Source organism: Molothrus aeneus, chromosome 20 (assembly GCF_037042795.1).
Source record: "Molothrus aeneus isolate 106 chromosome 20, BPBGC_Maene_1.0, whole genome shotgun sequence".
NCBI classification, from domain to species: domain Eukaryota; kingdom Metazoa; phylum Chordata; class Aves; order Passeriformes; family Icteridae; genus Molothrus; species Molothrus aeneus.
The window spans coordinates 7,974,919-7,995,902 of NC_089665.1; the positions used below are offsets into that span (position 1 = coordinate 7,974,919).

General features: G+C 47.3%; 4 protein-coding genes across 8 annotated transcripts; 2 read left to right on the forward strand and 2 right to left on the reverse strand.

Annotated features, from left to right (window-relative positions):
* Positions 1-414: 414 nt before the first annotated feature.
* On the reverse strand, positions 415-1,199 carry EMC6 (ER membrane protein complex subunit 6). Its single transcript, XM_066563518.1, has 2 exons — positions 1,074-1,199; positions 415-971 (listed from the first exon to the last, which is right to left on the reverse strand). Exon 2 carries the CDS (start codon positions 927-929, stop codon positions 597-599), a length of 333 nt encoding a protein of 110 aa, XP_066419615.1. The 5' UTR covers positions 930-971; positions 1,074-1,199; the 3' UTR covers positions 415-596.
* A 156-nt stretch (positions 1,200-1,355) lies between these two features.
* Positions 1,356-5,113, forward strand: TAX1BP3 (Tax1 binding protein 3). Its single transcript, XM_066563568.1, has 4 exons — positions 1,356-1,425; positions 2,818-2,937; positions 3,219-3,296; positions 3,519-5,113. The coding sequence occupies exons 1-4, from the start codon at positions 1,387-1,389 to the stop codon at positions 3,654-3,656; spliced, it is 375 nt and encodes a 124-aa protein (XP_066419665.1). The 5' UTR covers positions 1,356-1,386; the 3' UTR covers positions 3,657-5,113.
* Positions 5,114-5,367: 254 nt separating this feature from the next.
* Positions 5,368-12,304, reverse strand: CTNS (cystinosin, lysosomal cystine transporter). 4 transcript variants are annotated; one of them, XM_066563564.1, is made up of 11 exons: positions 12,187-12,269; positions 11,705-11,778; positions 10,873-10,951; positions 10,190-10,274; positions 9,996-10,099; positions 8,996-9,127; positions 8,186-8,285; positions 7,972-8,091; positions 6,734-6,904; positions 6,413-6,530; positions 5,368-6,078 (listed from the first exon to the last, which is right to left on the reverse strand). In XM_066563564.1, the coding sequence occupies exons 2-11, from the start codon at positions 11,766-11,768 to the stop codon at positions 5,948-5,950; spliced, it is 1,104 nt and encodes a 367-aa protein (XP_066419661.1). In that variant the 5' UTR covers positions 11,769-11,778; positions 12,187-12,269; the 3' UTR covers positions 5,368-5,947. The 4 variants fall into 4 exon arrangements, with proteins under 4 accessions (XP_066419661.1, XP_066419663.1, XP_066419660.1 ...); XM_066563566.1 differs by lacking the exon at positions 12,187-12,269 and adding an exon at positions 12,040-12,149; XM_066563563.1 differs by lacking the exon at positions 12,187-12,269 and adding an exon at positions 11,957-11,980.
* Positions 12,305-12,403: 99 nt separating this feature from the next.
* On the forward strand, positions 12,404-20,801 carry SHPK (sedoheptulokinase). 2 transcript variants are annotated; one of them, XM_066563439.1, is made up of 7 exons: positions 12,404-12,842; positions 14,034-14,175; positions 16,506-16,689; positions 17,868-18,020; positions 19,071-19,246; positions 19,352-19,552; positions 20,392-20,801. In XM_066563439.1, exons 1-7 carry the CDS (start codon positions 12,675-12,677, stop codon positions 20,784-20,786), a joined length of 1,419 nt encoding a protein of 472 aa, XP_066419536.1. In that variant the 5' UTR covers positions 12,404-12,674; the 3' UTR covers positions 20,787-20,801. The 2 variants fall into 2 exon arrangements, with proteins under 2 accessions (XP_066419536.1, XP_066419537.1); XM_066563440.1 differs by lacking the exon at positions 17,868-18,020.
* The last annotated feature ends 183 nt before the right edge of the window (positions 20,802-20,984 follow it).

Consider the following 20,984-nt stretch of genomic DNA (forward strand, 5'->3'; position numbering starts at 1 on the left):
GCAGGAACAGGGCTACAGGAAAGGCACTACCTGGATGGTAGGTGATGGATTTATCCCCTTTTGTGGCTTTTTTGGAGACCAGTGACAATCACCTGTGCCAGTGCCATTTACTGATGGCAGTAAGGGAAGAGAACATTTGCATGTATGTTTCTGTACCAAACCTTTACATCCACTTAATTACTTTCTTGTGTCAGTGGAATTATTTTAAAATAATTTGGTTATTTCAGAGTGCTGTGTTACTACTCCAATATTTGTGTGTAGGGACAGGCAGCACATCCAGAGGGGATTGTAACTGGTGTGTGTATCCAAACCACAAAGAATACAAGGGACTATATCAATCAAACCCCACAGCTGTGCCTGTTTTTAGGGACAGAAATTGTCCTTTAAAAAGGAAACAAATACAGGAGGCATCCAAACGGTGCTTCACATTCAGTTTAATTAGAACAGTGCTACTGATTAATTCGTACTTGGACATAATTTACCAACAGCATTAACGACACGAGCCACGGACAACAGTGTGGAAAGTGAGCTGGCCTATGGTGTAGTGACTTTTGGCAACAGTCCTGCAGCTCCGGTAGCGGCGAACATTCCGTACATCAGTACACGTGAACCATTCCGTACAGGAAAGTCCAGAACAGGACGTAGGTGAAGAGCCCTCCCACGAGCCCCCCCGTGAACAGCGGCCTCCGCGACTTGAAGTACTTGTTCCACCGCCGCCCGGCCTTCAGCACCAGCAGCACGGACAGGAGGACGGAGGCCAGGAAGTAGAAGATGAAGCCGTGCAGGCCGGTGAGGCCGAGGATCCCGGCCGTGGCGCCCGACAGGGCGGACACCGAGGTGCGGCAATAGTCCAGGATGGCCGCGTTGCCCCGCACCGCCGCCTCGCTGATGAACTGCGGTCCCTCGCGCTTGGCCACCACGGCGGCCATGGCTCCGCGCCGGGCTCGGGCACCTCCTCGCTCGCACCGACACTGAGGTGAAGCAAACACGCGCTGTACGAGCCCGCCCGACCTCCCTCAGGCCGCCGGGAGAGCCCCGCGGGCCCTCCCGCCCGTCCTCCCCTTCCTCCGTACCTCTCATCCACGGCGGCGCGCAGCCCCGCCGCTCCGTCAAACCTCGCAGCGCGCCGAGGGACCCCGCACAGCGCCCGTCACCGCGGGCCGCCCGCCGGGCCCGGCCCGCCCCGACCGCGCCGCCGCCACCGCCCGGCCGCCATCTTGGCCAGGGGGCCGACGGGACGCGGCCGCGCGGGCGGTGCGCCGTGGGCGGGGCGGCTCCGGATTGGCTGGTGGGGAGAGAGGGGCGGGGCCGGATTGGCTGGCGGGGAGCGAGGGGCGGGGCCGGGTGAGGCGCTTTTGTTCGGACGGCGGCGGCGACGGGGCGGACATGGCGTTCGTACCGGGGCAGCCGGTGACCGCCGTGGTGGTGAGCGGGCACGGGAGGGGCGGGCACGGCGTTCCTACAGGGCCAGCCGGTCACCGCTATTCGGGGATACCGTGCCGAGGGCCGCTGGCCGGGATGGAGAGGGGGATGCCGGTGGTGCGCGGGGGCCGCTGGCGGGGATGGAGCGGGGGATGCCGGTGGTGCCCGGGCGCTGTCAGCGGGCGGAGGTGCCGCCCCGGGGCAGCTCTGATTCGCGGGTGTGTGGAAGGAGCGGCCGGGGACACGGGTGCCGGTACCGGTGCTGTCCGGCAGCGCCCTGCGGGCTGTCGGAGGGCGGAGGTGCCCGGGCAGCCCCGGTCCGCCGGCGAAGGGCGCGGCCGCTCGATCCGCAGCGCCGTCGGCCCCGTGGCCGCTGCCCGCTGTCAGATTCTCCATCTGCGATACCGGGTGGGAGAACGGAGGGGAAACTCCGCCGGGCGGAGGGACCGACCTTCGACCGGGGCTGCTCGAGAGAAGAGGGAGCGAAGCCGGCGAGACGCGCGTTCTCCCGGTACCGGGACCGTGCGGCAGCCGAGCCCGGTCTCGGTGCGGATCCCCCGCTGAGGGCAGGATAAGCACCTGCGTGTCTGGGTGGGGTTTGGGAAGCAGAGCTTTAGAGTGAGATAATGGCTTTAATCAGCGCGCAGTGCGAGGGAGAGATTCTGTGCTTTACCCCGGCTGTAACTGGGCTGTGCTTGCGTGGGTGCTCCCGCTGGGGACACGGATGTTTGGAATCCAGGGAGTTTGGAATTCAGCGGGGCAGTTCAAGGTCTGTGTGACAGGGCCGTGAGAGGAGGATCACTGAGTGGTTTGGGTTGGAAGGCACCCGTGAAGGTCCTCACATCCACCCCGCTGCAATGAGCAGGAACATCTTCCATTAGATAGGGTGGAAGCACCTTTTGAGAGGTTTTTGTGTCAGTTAAGACCGTGGCTTTTCACCCTGGCTCAGGAATTGCAGCAGCTGGCATTTCTACAGTGCTGACATAATGCCCAAAGCTGCTCAGATGCCTTTGTGCATCGGGCAGTGAGGAACCTGCCCCGGGTTACAAAAGTTATCCTGAAAAAGAGCCATCCTAATAATAGGTTGTTATTTCTGCTGATAGGACTAGCAGGAACATAGGGCATGTGGATAATGAGCAAGATGAGGCTGGGCATGAGTGACTGCTGCTTATCAAGGCATGAGTCATGTTTGCAGAGACCTGCTCTGGTTTTAGTGTTGTTCCTTTCTATTTCTGGGCAGGCAGGATAGCTCTGAGTAATTGAGGGGCTGGGCTGTGTTGTGGGATCTCTGTGAAAAACAATCTAACTGGATCTGAAGTACCAGTGCCTGAAATGCATTTGAAATTTCTTGCACTCATCACAATGCTCAGCTATTTGATCTCTTTCTCTTTCCAGCAAAGAATTGAAATACATAAGCTTCGTCAAGGTGACAATTTGATTCTGGGATTCAGCATTGGGGGTGGCATTGATCAGGACCCTACTCAGAATCCTTTCTCTGAAGACAAGACTGACAAGGTCAGACAATCTTTTTCTGTAGCAATTCCCTCTCCCAAAGGCTGAGATACCCAAATCATCATCTGCTCTCTGCCACAGCTACTCTCTTGCCCCATCATCACTTGCAGCCCGAGTTATTCAAGTGACTTCTCCACCTTTTCTATTTTCCAGCATTGCACTGCCTGTTTTTAACTAAAATCTCATAATACACTTCAGAGGTTTTTTTTGTGCTGTCAGTCAAATGGCCCTTGAGTACTGAATCCTCCCACATTTAGTAAATGAACTCTCCATTTTTTCTCCAGGGTATCTATGTAACAAGGGTGACAGCAGGAGGCCCAGCAGAAGTTGCAGGACTCCAGACTGGAGATAAGATCATGCAGGTAAGCACCAAAATAAGACAGTACTGATGTAGTACCAGCTGCACAGTGCAGAGAAGCATCTGCTGGGGAAAATAATCTTCTGGGGACTTCCCAGGACAGTTTGTGGGGTTTATAAATAAACTGAGCTGTGGCACAACCATATCCAACATGTGGTTCTGACAGAACAGTTACAGGACACCTGTGAGCCCCTGCACCTGCCTTATTTTATGGGTTTTTTTCCAGGTGAATGGCTGGGATATGACAATGGTGACCCATGACCAGGCCAGGAAGAGGCTGACCAAAAGGAATGAGGAGGTGGTCAGGCTGCTGGTGACCAGGCAGTCCCTGCAGAAGGCTGTGCAGCAATCCATGATGTCCTAATCCATCATCCAGCTGGGGAGGGGGTGGGAGGGAGATCTAGAGACTGGTATCAAAGAAAGAAGCAACTATTAGACTGGAACAGGTTGTCTGGAAGGGAATGCATGTTCCTACCTGTGGTAAACGCTACTTTTTTTTTTATTTTAACTTCTTCTGGTGTAACTGGCAGTAGTAAAACAATACTTCCCTCAGCAGAATGCTCCTCTAAAGTCTGCCCTGCAGGTACATGGCAAGATTTCTGCAGTCATGGCTTTCAGGACAGGACAGACCCAAGTTATCTAAGAGCAACTGGAAAAGCCTTAACTTGGACAGGATTCTTCTGTAGCACAAAAGCCTCCTATTTTAGGAGGAAATGTGGTTTCTGCTATGGGAGACCAGAGGGTTTGCTGTGCCTAAGCTTTTAGAAGGGAGCTGTCCTGTCCCCCACACTGCTACCAAGTTGAAATGCCAGAGTTAAGAGCTGCACAATGCTGTGGGGAGGAGCACTGTACTAATCCTTCACTATGTGCAAGATAGAGAGTGACTGAAGGGTTTGGGGCATCACAGTTTCCTGCAAAGATTCCCTGGATAAAGCATCCTCTTCAGGCAAGGAACACCTGAGGAACACACAAGTGTTAGCTCTATGCCTGTGAAATACACTACAACTTCATGGACACTACAGTTCAACCTCACTGCCAGGGTAAAACCTGAATTCTCCTTACTCCCAGTTTGTACCATCAGATGAATTGAGTTTAATTGAAAGGAATACGGAGCAGGAAACAAAACAATGTTCCTGAACTTACCAAAAATGCTGCTTGTCACTGTAGAGTTTTCAGTCCTTCATTCCACTCCTATCAGACTTGAAATGGGAGGGATTTTGGTTTGTCTTTTAGAAGACTTTGCTTAAATCAGTGATTTATTGGATGGAAGAGATGAATATGCCAGTAATTTTGCAGAAGTGCCTCTTGACCAAATTTAAACTTCTAGCAGGACACTAAAGTGGTTTAAATCAACATGCCACAGGACTGAAGATTCTTGCTGCAACACTAAGTCCACGATCTAGCATCCTGTGGTTTGTTAGCCAGTTAGCTTTACAGTTATCCAAAACCTGGAGTTTTTAATCCTCTTCAGTTGATCTAGACATATCTATAGTTTCCTTAAGCAGCCTTGGGGTAAAAGCTGTTGTAAATAGAGCACGAGGAGGTGGCAGACTAATTTATTCAGTACCTTACTGCTGTGCCATGTACCTTGTGATTGATGCATCTCAGACTGTTCTGTGCTCACCAGCAGATGCCTACTTAACAATTTTATATCTCTGGAATTACTACAATCCTGCTTTGGAATTTTGTTACTTAAGAATGCTGTAGTAAGTTATAAGTCTTTCAAGTTGGAGTTATTTTTGTTACTATAAAGATACACTGCTATTTGTACTGCTTTTTTTCACTTGATTTTACACAATAAAACAAAGTTGGTTTTCCTGAGCTGTTTCTCCTTACATTTACTAGTGCCACATCACTTGGGTGCCTCTAGCTGGGACCATTTTTGGCTCAAGGGTAGATTTTGGAATTACTGAGGTCAGTAAGATTTGGTTTCACTGGTGGGGAACTGTCCAACCTCACCTGGGATCTAGAAAGACACATTAGGTTCTAAGCATACAAGTATAAATACACAACTTCCCTTCTAATTACTTATCTTAGCACCTTTGAAAGAGCTTTCTGTGAAATAAGAATACAGCTTCTGTTTTTTAGGATTTTTTTTTAATAAAGAGTTCAAATGGTAATATTTGTGCATTTGTTACAAACTCCATTATTGTGATGTACCACTGTGGCCAGCCTGAGTGGTGGTGGACTGTGAGCTGTCTGGGAAAGGTCAGCAGCAGCACTTGGATCCACAGACAGTCTTCAGTCATTACTTAAAGATATGAAGTGATTGCTTCAACATGATCAGATTTTTGGAAGACAGAACTCTGCTCTTTGTGCTTCACCTCCAATCAGAAAGACATCACTTTGGTCTTTCTCTTCCCTGTGGTTGGTGAAAAAAGAGCCATGTGCTGCTTGGACAGCTCCCTCTGAGCTGTGTGTGCAGCTCCAACAGGCACGAGTCCCCCGTGTGCAGCTGAGAGCTTGCTGTCCTTAAGGCATCTGGCAGCCAGTGCTTGGCAAGGCAACAGCTTGTGTTCCAGCCCAGAGAGGATCAAGTCACAGGCAGAAATCAGAATCAGCATTTCTGGTAACTGGCAGCAAGAATCTTGAAAGCCCTCAGAGAGGGTAGGGCCAAGTTCAGTTTAAAGTTTGAGTCTCCACAAATGAGGTTTGTTATTCACAAGGTTCGTAGCCTCGTCTCCTGTACAGGCAGTAGTGCTGGGCCATGAAAACAATGTCAAAGATGATGGAGAAGACGCCCAGGCCAAACTTGGTTGGATCTCCAAAGATTAACCTCCACTCATCTGTCAAACACAAAATTAGAGTTAAGTCTGACTCCTCAAGTGTAGTCTTAAGACCCTTTAGAGAAGTTCATGTCTATTACCTGGACTGCTCAGACACATCCAAGACTGACTGCAGTGCACATCTTATGCAAAGCTAATTAATAACTTTTCCTGTGGTTTCTTCAGGGTGGCTACTTCATTTTATATCTTGAAGGAATATGAAAGATTCTTTAACCTTCCCATAAGAACTGCTCCCCACAACACAGCACAAACATCATTCTTCTGAGATAACCTGCTTTGTAGTGGACTTCCCACCCCATTAGGACAGGCTCCAGCACCTCAGTTCCAGGCTTACCATTGTTGTAAGACTGCAGAAACATCTGGAGAAGGCTGAAGCTTCCCCCAGTGAAGTCCAGTAACACATTTCCAATACTCCATCCCTCAGTGCTCTTCCGGCGGAAATTCATGTAGGCCTGGGAGTGTGACAAGAAGTCAGTCAGAGTGTCCTGCACAGGATTTGGGATTGACTTGCAGGCAGTTTTCAGTACAATTCTACTGCTTTGTCACTATTAATAAATAATCATTGGTGGTTTAGTCTCTTCAGACTTTCAAGAGTACACACTGCAGGCTTAGGGTGGCAGGGATATGGAATGCAAGCAGAATAATTCAGATTTACCTGTGGGAAGTATTTGATCAGTGTGACTGCTAACTTAATGTAGGAGAAGCAGAACAAGAACTGCAGCCATGTCATCACCTCAGCTGCAGCCAGGAACAGCGTTGTGAAGGTGAAGATCCATGCAAGTGCCAGGAGTCCAACAACAACTTTGGATACTTTCTGACCTGCTCGCTGAAATAGAAACACAGGTACATTTTGGCCAGGTCACACATCCCCAGACACAAAGATACAGTTTGCTCAGGACCCTGCAGCACTACACTCCAAACCTGTTTTACCAGTCAGGCTGGTACCACAAGGAGAACTTTAAAATGAAGCAAGTGCTACAGCAACCAGCTGGAGGTTTGCAAGAGCTGATGAGCAATACTCATATCAATAATTTAAAACACTGCTGTCCCTGAGCAAGGGGGAACAGTATTCTTGAGTATTTATGGTGCATAATCTGTAACAAAGCTCCAAAATTCAATCTGACGAGATCAGGAGTTCCTGTATGTGCAAAAGGCTGATAATACCATTATGGTAAAAGATTTGTGGTTGCTTTCTAATTCTTCACTAGAAAATTCTGTAGTACCTGGCAATGATGACAGATGGGCTGTTACAATTTTAGATTTAGCATGACCAGAGGAAGAACCCAAAGAGAGAAAAAGTTACCATCTATGTAGTGAGAAAATTGGTCTGTTCAGATGGGAGGTTTTTACAATGAAAATCAAACAAAGAACCACCTGACTGGAACATTTAGTGGGATTAAGTAAGAATCACTTGACTGTAACAATCAGTTTCACTTGAAAAGGTGTGAATTATGAAAGGGCATTTTCAGCTGTTTTAGGAAAGAAGCTGAAAAAACTGTGTTTGAATTGCAGGAAGTATCTAAAATCCTATCATAGCTTGAAGAATGCTCCAAAGAAACAGCAAAGCATTTGTGCTGTGAAGAGCTGTAATCTATGTGCTGGCTAGAGAGCTGTTTGGGAACTTTATGAACTTGGCTGTTTGCCTCAGTTATTTTGAGTCCCTAAGGAGTTTACTTATAAGCTCAGAACATCCATGAGGCTGAAGTAGATAAGGTTAGTGGAGGTGCTCCTAGCTCGGGAAAGCTGAAGGCAGCTGGGCTGTGAAGCCTGGCTCCTGGAAAGGCCGGTGGAAGTGCAGGGAATTTGGGATTTTGGAGCCCAAATGGAGCAGGGAGGTGCCCGGCAGAGGGAGCTCTGGCAGAGCCCACAGGTGAGCCCAGCACCCGGACCCACCTCGTAGATGCAGCACTGAATGATGGTGAGGAGGGTCAGGGCCACTGCGTGGAGACTGAAGAAAACATCATTGATGGCCACAGGGTTCACCCCGCTGGGATAACTGACCAGGAACTCCTCCTAAAGGTAAGAGAAAGCAAAACCAGCCACGTGTCTTGACTCCCTTCTGCACAGACCCAACCCCCAGCACGTGTTAAGAGAGAATCATGCTCACCTTAATCAGGGGAATCCAGAAGAGCCCAACATTAAACACACTGTATGCTATAAAGCCAGTAAGGTTTAATGCTATGAAGTCAAAGCTTAGTCCAACAACGCTAGAGAAGAGGGGAAAAAAAAAGAGAAACATGCATTAGAGAGTTACAGGCAGTTCCAGGGACAAACTGACCCTGGAATGTATTGATTTATAACAGTTTCTGGTGTAAGCAAAAGCTTCAGGCATTGTGACCACACAATGCTGTGAGTTCATCAGGAAGCTGGGTGAAATAACAGCTCTCATGGATCAATTTGTGTCTCTGCTCTTTAGCTGCACCCCTCCATGAGCTCAGCCTGATAAAGCCCTTCCAGCCTGAATCCATAAAGCACAAGTGCATCATTGCCAGATCAAATGGTTTCCTTCTCATATATGATAATGCTCCTACTCAGAGTCACTTAGCTCAAGGGGAGCTGGCCAAATGTGACACTACAAGGAGGTGTCTGAGAAACAGCTGGTAATCTTTGACAGTGATCATCACAGCTGCCTCAGCCAGATGATTTACAACATGGCACCAAAAGGAATGGGGAAGTCTCCTCTATCACAAATTCATACTGGATGCCAAATCTTAGGACCAGGTGTTTGTAGGATGCACTTGGTTTCCCTCCAACCTGCATGTATAAAATCTCACTGGGGCTGCAATTATTCAGACCCTACCTTTGCCTTTTTCCCCACCTTTCCATGGATAATTCCCAATAACCAAGACAGATGTAGCTGAAGCTATGAGGATGATTTGCAGAAGTGCTTTAGTGACTTGCAAACACATCTCTTTACCTTTTCCGTCGCCAGTTCTCAAAGAGTTGAGGATAAAAGGAGATGGACCAGGCAACAAAATAGATCCAGCCAATCACCTCATCAGCATACCTCACTATGATGCTGTGAATCACTTGAAATTGAATCCTAGGCCTGATGGTTAATGCAAGAAGAATCAGTTAATTAAAGCTTTTCTCAGGAGATTTTATCTTGTTCTGCTCTGAGAGAGGAAATAGAGTCCAGGTGTTGAGACAAGACAATAAAGATTCGGTTGGGTTCAGCTGAGTTGCTCCCCTTTTCATTTGTGACCTTGTTATGTTTGGGACACCTCCCACTCCCTGAGTCTTTCCTTTCCATCCTTTCACCATGGTCACCAGGTCACCTTGTGCCAGTGGCTTCCCCTCCCTCAGCACAGGGTCTGTTAGGCAAGAGCAGAGCTGCACTCCTCACCCTCGTGATTGTGCTGCTCTGTGAGCGTTCCACGTGCTCGCCTCTGCCTTTGCCTCGAGTTTCAAAAGCAGAAGCAAAACAAGGAAGTAAAATAGGAGCACCCTGCTGCTCAGTAATATCTGAGCCACAAGCAAGTGCAGTCCAGCTTTCTCCATCTGGCTGGGCTTTTCCCAGGAGGGAGAACTGGCATCTGTGAGGAGAGGGCTCCCCTAACTGACACACCCCAGGAACTCCAGAACAGATCCTGCACAGCAAGAACAGCATCCCACTGGACACTGAGAGCCAAATGCTCCCCAGAGCAGAAAAGCTGACATGTGATCTTCATACTTTTGGGAGGCACTATTAAAACCAGACTAAGGAGCCGTGAGAACTCAGTTATCTTGTAATTAAATCTAAGACATCACTCTGCTTCTGTGCCCTCTACTTACCTGAGTATTTGGGGATTTGCTGCAGGGTTACCAATCTTCTTAACTGCATCCCACCCATGTCCCATTTAACTCCTAGGAATAGTTACCCCAACTTTTAGGAAGCTACAGGATAGTAAGTAGAACAAAAAAAACCAGTTTCTCACCCAGTTAAGTTGGAATTATTGGGATAAAGGTAAACTGTTACTTGTCCCACATCATCTGCTTTCACTTTGAACTCTACTTTAGTGTGACCTGCAGGGAACTGTACCTGCAAGGCAGAGCAGAGGGAAGAAAGAGGAGTTGCACCATAGCAGCAGGAGCTTTTTGCATATGGTTACAAGTCTGTGCTCTCACTCACCTCATCAGGAAGTTCAACAATGGTGCTGTGCTTTGAGGAGTGTGTAATATTAAGAGTTATCACCAGTGTCTCATTTAGTGGGGCCCTGAGAAGGCAGAAAAAACAAGTTAGGCTGGTACCTGAGCTCAGGGGTTGCTTTAGGGCTGCAGGGGAGCATCTGCTCAATCCTCTCAGCAATGAGCAGCCCACACACAATAGAAGCTGCCTCATGCTCAGAGGAACCAGTACCAAACTGTGTGATATTGCACTGGTTCTTTTATCTGATCCAGTGATGGCCACACTGTACCTCCCTCTTCTCCACACAAGTGGCAAAGTCACCAAAAGATCCTATCCTATCCTATCCTATCCTGTCCTATCCTATCCTGTCCTGTCCTATCCTGTCCTGTCCTATCCTGTCCTGGTGCTCATTACCCTTTGCTGAAACAAGGCACAAATACTTGGAGTAATGAAGGACAGGAATTACAGCAGAAAGACAAAACAGAACAAATAAAACCTTTCCAAGTGACACAGTCCTGCACAGCTTTCCTAAAGAACTCCACTGATCATTTGTCCAGGATGTGATCCTTCTAGGAAATGCAAGTTTCTCTTAAGCATCAATTTTTAGAAAGGGAGGAACTGTAAATTCACTTATGGAGGGCAGCCCATGTTCCAAAGGGAAAGTAAAGCTGCAATCATGATTTTACCTCAGTGAGATAGTGACGTTTGTTGAACTTCCACTTTCTAGAGAAACCACTTCAGGGACTGACAACACAATGGCTCCATCTGTGGGGGGGGGAAAAAACACCCACACAAGTCTCAATTACTATGAACAGCTCCTTAAGAAGAACAATCTACTTTTTTTGTGCCATAGATATTTTACCCATTGGTCCCTGCAGTATCAGATCAATCACAAAGTTCACACAATAAAAAGCAAAGGGGGAAACCAAGCAAAAAGAGAAGTATATAACTGTCACTTGAACATGTTGCAAGGAAGTAATTTAAATGCTTGAAGTGTAACAAAAGTTAATGCCAAGGGAAGATTATAAGGTACTGCAAACCCACCATGGTTCTTGATGTGATCCTGGTGATCTAGGAGTCATAAATGCCCCAAATTTATTATAAAATTGTTTCTTGGGCCACAAATTCAATCCAAGTACCCAGATGTGCAAGAGAATGTACATTTACAGAAACAGAGAGAGACACAGGTTGCACAGGTTGGCCTGGACACTTTTTTTTCTGCTGCCACATACTACACATTGTCTGTAAGAAGTTATGTGCAGAGGAGCTCCCAGTTCATCACTGACTGCACCCCAGGCACTATTCAATCTGCAGAAGTGACTTTGGAGCACGAGGTGCACAACCTCAGCATAGTGTAGGAGCACAAGAAGCCGAGGTAAGGGGTGAGAGAAGAGCTGATGTGAAGCGCGGCACGGGTATCCCTGGAGAGATGTAATGGGATAACTAAAGAGCTGCCCTTTTCCATCTCTTACTGAGCTGGAGCCCTGTGGGCCCAAGCTGCGCTGACCAAACACTCACCGCCAGGCCCCAGCAGCGCCAGCGAGAGGCTCAGCAGAGCGGGGAGCAGGTACCGCGTCCTCATGGTGGAAAAGCTGCGGGAAAAGCAGGGGAGAAGCTTTCCTCAGCACCCACACGGCCACACAGCCCATCCCCTCCGCTGGGAGCCGCGGCAAGCGGCTCCCTCCGCAGCACCACGGCCCCCAGCCCGGCCGAGGGACCCTCAGCTCCCCTCGGAGGGTACCGCTCTCCCCGTCCCGGGCACATCTTTACCTCAGCACTGCTCCCGTGATGGACCCGCCCCACCCCAACGCGCGGGACTACAAATCTCGGCAGCCCCCGCGCCCCTGCCAGACCCTCGCCGCTGGCGGCGCGCCGCGGTGCACGCTGGGACTTGTAGTCCGGCCGCTCTTTCCTTCGGCGCTCCGGCGGAGCGCAGTGCGCGGTGCTTTGGAACGCGCCGCTGCCGAGGCGGCGGTACCGGGGAGCGGGCGGTAACCCACCCCCTTCAGTGCCCCGCGCCGTCCCGGTTCTTCCTTTTTCAGCTCTCACGTGAGGCGATCGCCTGTGGACTCCCCGCCCAGCGCCCACCGCGTCGCTGCGGCCGCCCCCGGGGGCCATCTTGGGTGTGGCGGAGCGGGTCCATGAGGGGGGCAGGGCCGTGAGCAGGGGGACAGGGTGGGCTGGGCGCCGTGGTGGTTTGGTTTGGATAAAAAGCATGGTTTAAAGCAGCGCAGGTTAGCTGGGGAAGGGGCGCTCTGTTACATTCACAGTGGAGGGGTAGCGACCGGGGAGCGCTGAGGGCAGGGAGCACCTCCAGCCTGAGGGCGAAGTCCAGGTCGCGGTCCTGCCCCGTCCCTGAGAGCCCGCAGGGCGGCACCGGGGGCCGTGAGGGGCTCGGCCGGGAGGGTCTCGGGCGGCACCGGGGGCCGTGAGGGGCTCAGCTTGGTGGGTGTTGTTCCGCCTGTGACAAGGTGACAGCCGTCCCCTCATGGCCGCGGCGGACGGGCCCGGGCCCACCTGTGTGCTGGGCATTGACCTGGGCACGACGTCGGTGAAGGCAGCGCTGGTGACAGGGACAGAGCGAGGGCTGGCGCTGGCACAGAGCTGCTCCAGGGAGACGCAGGCACACAGCGATAGCCCGGGAGCTGCACCGCAGGTAAGGGCTGAATTATCCTGCAATTTCCCTCAGGGAGTGCTGAGGGACATTGCAGGACGCCGGCCTTGCCTTGCAGTGCTTGGGTTGTTTGGTACATTGCGCAGAGTGCAGTGGCTCTCCTGGATTGTTTTGGTGCCCAGATTAGCAGCATATGTCTGGGTATCAAAAGGATTAAAACACCCCCTGCTCACCGTTCAAGGAAGTCAAGCAGAACTGCTTGACTTAAAAAGGACACAGGTTTTGAAAAAATTGCCTAAGACACTGTAAAACTGTTCTCCCATGAGCCACCACCTTGTCTTTGACACTCCCAGTAAGGAAACAGCAACCACTTGCCAACTGGAAGGGTATTTTATTTAGCACTTCAGTGTGAGGTGAAATCATAACTGGAAACTCCCTGTGAAAATAACCAGGAAGAAGTGTTCCTGTTAAAGATCTTTACATCCATTGTGCTGCTCAATCTAAAAAAAGGATTAATCAGAATCATAAAGTATGTGCACTGTTTCTGATACCAAGGATACCAAACAGGCCAACCCTCCTCCTGCCAATTTTTGCAGCTTAAAGTACCTATGCACAAAGTTCACATTTATTTGTAGACTCTGTTGCAATAGTTTTGTAAACGTCATACCGGTCTGGCACAAAGTAACCTGAACCTTTGAAAGTGTGAAAGCTTCTGGGGAACTGTTGGGTCAGTTTCCCGGGTGGTTCTAGGAATAGAATATCCAGAAATTGAATATCAGCATCACCAAAATCATCAGTGAGTAAACAGGGAGGAGCTTTAGGAAAGAGGCAGGGGAGGCTGCACACCTGCCAGAACACATGGATTTTTTGCTCTGTGAGGAGAATGAAGAGCAATAGATAAGGTGAAATAATGAAAGCTTGTAGTCAGTGGTCATGGATTTTTTTAAAGTTACAGTTGAGTGTGGTTATTTAGGAAATTAAGAATTATTTGGCCTTCAGCTTAAGAGGCTCAACTTAGTAGTATTGATTTTTAGTTTTTGTGGGTTTGTGGGATTTTTTTGAAATTTTTCTTTTCTTTTTTTTGTTACAGTTTAGTAGTGAATATTACTCTCATAAATGCTATTAAACTAAATGAATTCTGTCCTTCACTTCTAACTAAAGCAGCCTTGTTTAATAAATACACTGAGTGAATCCTAATGGCTTCATGCTCAGGATAATGCTTTGTGATTGCAGGGAATGGAGCAGGATGTCCAGAAAATCATAAGAGCATTGAATGAATGCCTTGCTGCTCTGCCTCAGCAGCAGCTTCAGCAAGTCACCCACATTGGGATTTCTGGACAAATGCATGGGGTTGTGTTTTGGAAAAGTGATAAAGGTAACTTTCATTCTTTAACATTCCTGCTCAGAGTATTATGATGCACAAAATTAAATTGTAACATTAAACTGCTGCATCACTTTGGTCTTCTCTAAAACAGAATTAACAGAAGAGCTCTTATGGGAATTTTGCTTTTTTTTGCTGAAATTTCAGCTACTCACTATAGTTAATGATAAAGGATTTAGCCTAATGACATCCCTGCAGGTTCAGCACAATTATTAACATAAAAGAGGAATAGCATATTTGTGCCTTGTTAATTGTTTCTCCATCACATGCTATCTGCTGCCCTTTGAAAGAACTTCTGCATCCTGTGAATAACTTGCAGGGCGATTTTATTCACCTCATAAACCCCTTACCTAGATGCTGTCCAGCATCTCAAAAACTCTGTTTTTTTCCCAAAATCCCAAGACTTTTTTTTCCTAGCAAGTCATGCATTAATGTCATGTTGCATTCATTTTGTTGCTTATGCTTCTGTTAGTAGGAGCTGGAAAGGAGTGTGGTCAGGATTGTGGATGCTCAGCTGCTTGCCAAGACCTCAGAGACAAAGTCAGCTGCAGTGAGGTAGTCATGGTAGTCATGTGGGGCTTGGTTGTGCAAATCCCCAGATAATCCTTGTGATAGGGAGGATATTTGAAGAATCCAGGCCTTGGATTGCCAGCCCTGTGAGATAGGGATGGATTATCTTCTTGGCTAATGTCTTATGGACTTTCTGAAGTCTTAGGCTTCCAGAGAGTGGGTCCATGTCTTTTGCACTTAACCCTGTACTGTGCTCATCTGGACAATTATACAAGTCTTATTATGACAGGAGTTATGCAGATGAAGTAAAGATGTATTGTAAACCACAGAGCAGATTTCTCAAAAGTGCTGGTCACTGCCTGTCAGAAGTTGTCAGAGTCTTAATTGCTTGAAGAGGCACTGTACTATTCATTACTGGCTGTAATTTTACATTAAATACCAAAAATGATTAGAAAGAAAGAAGTCCAAGGGCTGATGGACTGGAGGAGCTGTTGTTGCTTTCCAGCTGTCCCAGGAGCTGCATAACAAAGCCTTGTGTATTCACAGGCACAGATTCTTATGTCATATTGGTAAATATTTTATGTCCTAAAGCCACATGCCACTTTAGTTTCATTTCTATCAAGTGAAAGAGGGTGTTTGCTCTCATTTGTTTTGAGTGGACTAAGTGAATCCAGGACCTTTGGGACACAAATAAAAATTTTAATAGAGTCCTTTAGGGTTAGATTATGACTAATAATATTTCTTAGAATCCATTTAAAATGAGAAAAGCAAGCCAATTGGAAATTCAGTTCAAGGAGATTTGATAGAACAGGGAATTGAGGAAACAAGAAAAAGTATGTGTTTTATTTTGCATGTTTCTCATGGCACCTCCCAGCCTCCAGGGCTGCTTTTTGCTGTGTGAGTTCCAAGCCCTGTATCCAACCCAAGAATTATATTTTTGAGCCATACTTGTGGGAGTCAGGAAGCTGAGTATTTTCTCTTGACTCTCTGCTCTGTGGCCAAAACCCAGGGTTTGCCTCAGCTGCAGAGTGAGTGACCTGTCCTGTCCCTGCCCTGTGTCCAGGGATGGCCTGGGAGGGGTCAGAGCTGTGCCCTGGAATGTGCAGGCAAACAGTGCTTGAGCCCAGCTCTCCTCTCCAGTGGAAGAATGGGAAAGTTTCCTCAGAGGTGTGGTGTTCTCTGCTCAAAGGGAACGTGCTGGACTGGGAAACTGAATTAAACCCTGAATTAAACCCTGTCCTACCTTTGTTTTGTTGTACATGAGGATTTTGCTCTTAAGCACTTTGCAGTGCACTGCTAAATACTCTCAGATGCAGGTTTCTTGTTGCTTGGGCTCCAGAGGTGATGCAGCTTTGTGCTCTCCATCCTGGGCAGTTCATTACTGAGGCAGCATTCTCCAGCTGGTGATTTAAAAAAAAAACCAAAAACCCAGCTGAGGTTTTCATGTGAGAGCTGCCATGCCAGCTCCTCACCTCTCATAGCAGACTGTGGTTGGGTTTTTTTGAGGCTCACCTGGTATTTAAGTTGTATCTTTAATATCTCTCTTCAAGAGAAGGAATGCTTTGGATACCATTCTCTGTGTTACAAAGGAGAATTTGCATTATGATGTTATCTAGGGCTGGAAACTAAGACTAAGACAAAGGCAATTTCATTTGTCATTTCAAAACTAAGACTAAGACAATTTCATTACACTCTCTACTGGCTCTATTTCTGATATAGTTAACAAATTGTCAGGTGTGTCCAGAAATGAGGAATGCCAGGCAGGCTGTGCTGCAGGGAGTCACTGGATTTCTTGGATTCTGTTTTGTTCTCAGGGTGCAAGTGGTCAGAGAGTGGCCCAGGCCCTGCCTTTGAGGCAGACAAGGTCAGCCACCTGGTCACCTGGCAGGATGGGCGCTGCAGCCCCACCTTCCTCACCTCCCTTCCTCTGCCTCAGTCACACGTGAGCCTGGCTACAGGATTTGGATGTGCCACAGTCTTCTGGTATTCAAGGAACAGGTACATTGCTGCTCCAAAGGCTGTTCTCATCTTGGATTGATGTGACAATTAGTATTCTTGTAGCACGTTAATGCTGCTGCAGGCTGAGGGCTGTGCTTCTCTGTAATCATAATCTTAATTAAGTAGTCAAAGAATATTTAAAATGGCAGTATTTCATATAAACTATGTGCAATTAAGCATGCAAGAGTCTCTGACCTCATAAAAATACTACAGATCACTAACAAAAGGGTAAGCTTTTGATCATATAGGAGTAGAAGCTTTAAAGTATCAGAGAGTAACTCTGGTCTGTCCCATGGCTCAGAGCAGCTCTGCTAGTGCAGTTTGAACACTGTCATTTTTCCTTGTGCTGCCCTGTGGAAAGTACAGACATGCCTAAAACAGTAACAGAGTTGCTTGGTCTGGTTGCTGCCAGATGCCAAAACAGAGTCTCTAAATTAATTTCAGTTCCTTCCTTCCTCAGACACTGAGACAGATCCTCATGGGGTGACACAAGTGCTCTGCTTTGTTGTGGTGTGTTTGCAGAGGATATCATTTTTCACTTATGATTTGGCATCAGCAAGATTTGCTCTTCAGTTTCATCTTTCTCAAAGAGCCAGTCTCTTCCTCTGCAATGAGTTCAGGTTCAATGAATGGGGAAATTTTTATTAGGTCTTGTTTTTTTTCACTGTGTGTCCAGCAAATCTATGGAGCCTGGTGTGATCTTTGGAGCTGCATAAGTCATGAGTCCAGCTGCTTTGTTTTGCTTCACATGTGGTACATTTCCATTCATATAATTTGTGGATCCCACAGCAAGTGGGAATTTACCTATTTTTCAGTAATGCTCTGGGATCAACAAAGTGTTGTTTATTTCACACAAACAATTACTACTTTCCTGGTAATTTTTTTCCATGCTGTGCTTTTGAACTTTGACAACCCATTCCTTAAAGCTGCCCTCTCTCCATCTTCCATCTGCAGATAAGTATTGCTGCAGCTTGGATAACAAATTCCATTTAAAAAACCAAACCAAAACAATAAAATTCAGGTTGATCACTGAGATGGCTGTTTGATATTTTAATGGACCCACATGTCTGAAGTTCCCCCTAACAATGAAAACTGTCTTCTCTCACTGCTTTAAAGCAAAAACCCCTCTGTTTTTTGAGTGTTTTTTTTTGTTGTTTTTCAAACATCTTGTTTAAAAGTCCAGATTTTCTGAAGGCTTATGATGCAGCTGGCACGATCCAGGACTACGTGGTTGCCATGCTGTGTGACCTGAGGAAGCCACTGATGTCTGTCCAGAATGCTGCCAGCTGGGGATATTTTAACTGCAGAAACAAGAGCTGGAATACTGAAATGTAAGTGCTGAGGCCATTCAGGGGGGTTTGTGCACTGCTCGTGGCAGGCAGTGCAAGCACCTCCTTGGGCTCTGACTGTTGATGTGCTACAGATAGAAAGGGATTCAGAGTTATTTCTAATCAATTGTAGCCTGTACTGAGGAGCTATTGAGAGTTTGCTCTGTTTAATCTGATAAAATCTGGCCCAGTAATTTTAAAAATACCTACAAACAGCAGAGCTGAGAGACTTATCAGTGATTTCAAGCTGTTCTCCCCCTTTCTGTGGGGAGTGGGATGGAGAAGTGCAGCCACAGTTACCTGTGCCATGGTAAACAGTTACCACTCTCTGGTTCTTTGAGCTGAGCTTCATAATTTCTAAGACTTACTTGTGATAATACTTAAGAGCTATTAAGCTACAGGAAATCTTAGAAGGAATCAGTTTATTTGTTTACTTATTTATTTTAATGATTTGCTCTTCCAGGGCTGAGTGCTAAGGCCTTATATATTTCAGGGCTTAGGTTAGGCCAGGACTCCAAGGTGAAAGATCTTCTCATCAAGGTATGAAAGAGTGACAGAAATTTGCATTTTGCTGACTGAACTGAACTGTTACTAATGTGGTGGTGTTGCTGTAGCACCTGCAGCTGATTGTGTAAGGAGTTTGTTGGACTTAACTCTTCATGATTTTGTTGTGAACTACTAATTGCATGACAACTGGAGTTCTTTGACACTCTAGCTGCATTTTTTGCTAGTTTTGTGATTGTCCCTTTACCCTGGACCTGCTTGTCCATATGACATCAGTAGGTTAAACTTGCTGAACATGCACTGTATAATCTGAGGTGCTCAGATTGCATAGAAAGGAAAACAATTTATTCTTCCAGACTGGTTTACCCAACCCACTGGGCTGGAATGCTGCCCCTGTCCAAGGCCAAGCTTTCTAAACTGGTGAAAGCATCCATAAATCCGGCAGCCACAAATGTGTGGCCAGGTTCATCTGTGACTTCAAAGAGTTTTCTGTAGTAATACCACACATTCCTAAACTGCTTTATTCCAATAATGTTGTTCTGCTTCCAGACTGAAAAATTCTGGCTTTCCTGTCCACTTGCTTCCAGAGGTGGGAGACCCTGGCAGTATTGCAGGCAGGACAACTTGTGCATGGCATGGGATACCCCAAGGAGCAAAAGTGGGAATTGCTCTGGGAGATTTCCAGTGCTCAGTTTATTCCTGTCTGACTGAGAGGACCGATGCAGGTATGGTCATTTTGGTATCTAAGTTGTTTCTCTCATTGTTCTCCTTCAGGGTAGCTCAGTAAAACACTCTTTATTTTTCTTTCTTTTTTTTGGTGCATGTTTTAGTTCTTAATATCAGCACCTCTGCTCAGCTGACCATCTCAATGCCCCTGGGTTTCCAGCCTCCAGAGGCACCAGATCCTTCCTCAGCTGTCACTTATTTTCCCTACTTCAATGGTGACTACTTGGCAGTGGCAGCATCACTCAATGGAGGGAACGTGCTTGCAGCATTTGTGGGAATGGTGGCACAGTGGGCACAAGAGCTGGGTAAGTCCTTTCAAGGAGAGTTGAAGCACAAAACTGGGGTTGATCATCAAGGTAAAAGGAAGCTGAAGCAAAGGGACAAGCCTGGAGCTGTTTCATCATGCCATAAAGGGAACAAGGATGGAATTCCTGGGTCATGCTTCCCAGATCTCTGGAATTTCCTGCTGAAGCTTTTGAACATGCTGGGACAGTCATGCTTGGACTCCACATTCATATTCCCTCTAGGCCTTCTTTTGTTTCAAGCACAGAGTTATTTTGTGCAAGTTGATTTTCAAAAGGCAAGGTTGGCAGATTTGAGGACAGCAGCCTGTAATTTTGTGTGACTGCAGTCCAAAGGAGTCCTTTTGGTGCATATTTCGCAGCACTAATGGATTTTAAGACTCAAACTCATGGAATATCTAAGTGCTTTAAGCATGGCATTGACAGGTTTTTTAATAATCTCTTGGGTTTTGCACTACAGAAATCAGCTCTGAAATTGTTCTTTCAGTAAGTACTCGAGGTGAGTGTTGCATTCACATGGAATCCAGCCACTGAAGCTGAGCCCTGCTGTCAGTCCCTTTAAAGACATTGTTTTGTGGGACAGTACAGGCAATGAGGAGTAGCTGTTGTTGTCAGGAAAGGCAGTTGCTGCAATCAGAAAAAGGTTTCTGCTATTGCACATTCTGGGTACAGTTGGAGGGTAGAATTATGGTTCATAATCTTGGACACACAATTACCTTTGGGGCACAGAAAAAGATATCCAGTATTTTGCTGAACAGGTGCATCAGTGTCTACTGTAACTGTCCACATGTGAGATACACAAGACCCTTTCAGATTGGTAACGAGATATTTCCCATCTGCAGGATTTCAGGTTCAGGAATCTGCCATCTACCCAAGGATAATCCAAGCAGCCTTGGCCCAAAAACACAGCAAGCTCTCAGTCCAGCCAACCATATTTGGAGAGAGACACCTTCCAGAGCTGCTGGCATCAGTGAGCAGCATTGGTGCCTCTGAGCTGTCCCTGGGCCATGTCACCAGAGCCCTGTGCCGTGGCCTCGTGGAGAACCTGTGCTCCATGTTCCCTGTGCAGCAGCTGCAGGAGCTGGGGGTCAGCAGGATCCTGGGCAGTGGCAGTGCCCTTGCCAGGAACGAGGTGCTGAGGCAGGAAGTGGAGAGGATTTTTCCATTCCCTGTGCTTTATGGGAAGGATGTGGATGCTGCTGTAGGGGCAGCTATGGTGATGTTCCATAGTAAATAAAGTCATTATTTGGAATGGCCTGATGCAGCTTCTGGTTTTTTCCTGACTCTATAATGTTTTGGTTTTTACTTTATTCCACATGCACTCTCATTCGTTACAGTGGGACAAACCCCCTGCATTTAATGTCTGCTTCTCCTGGGTCTGCACATTTTGTTGCTCTCTCATTCCCATTTGTGAAATGAGTAATTATCACATTAA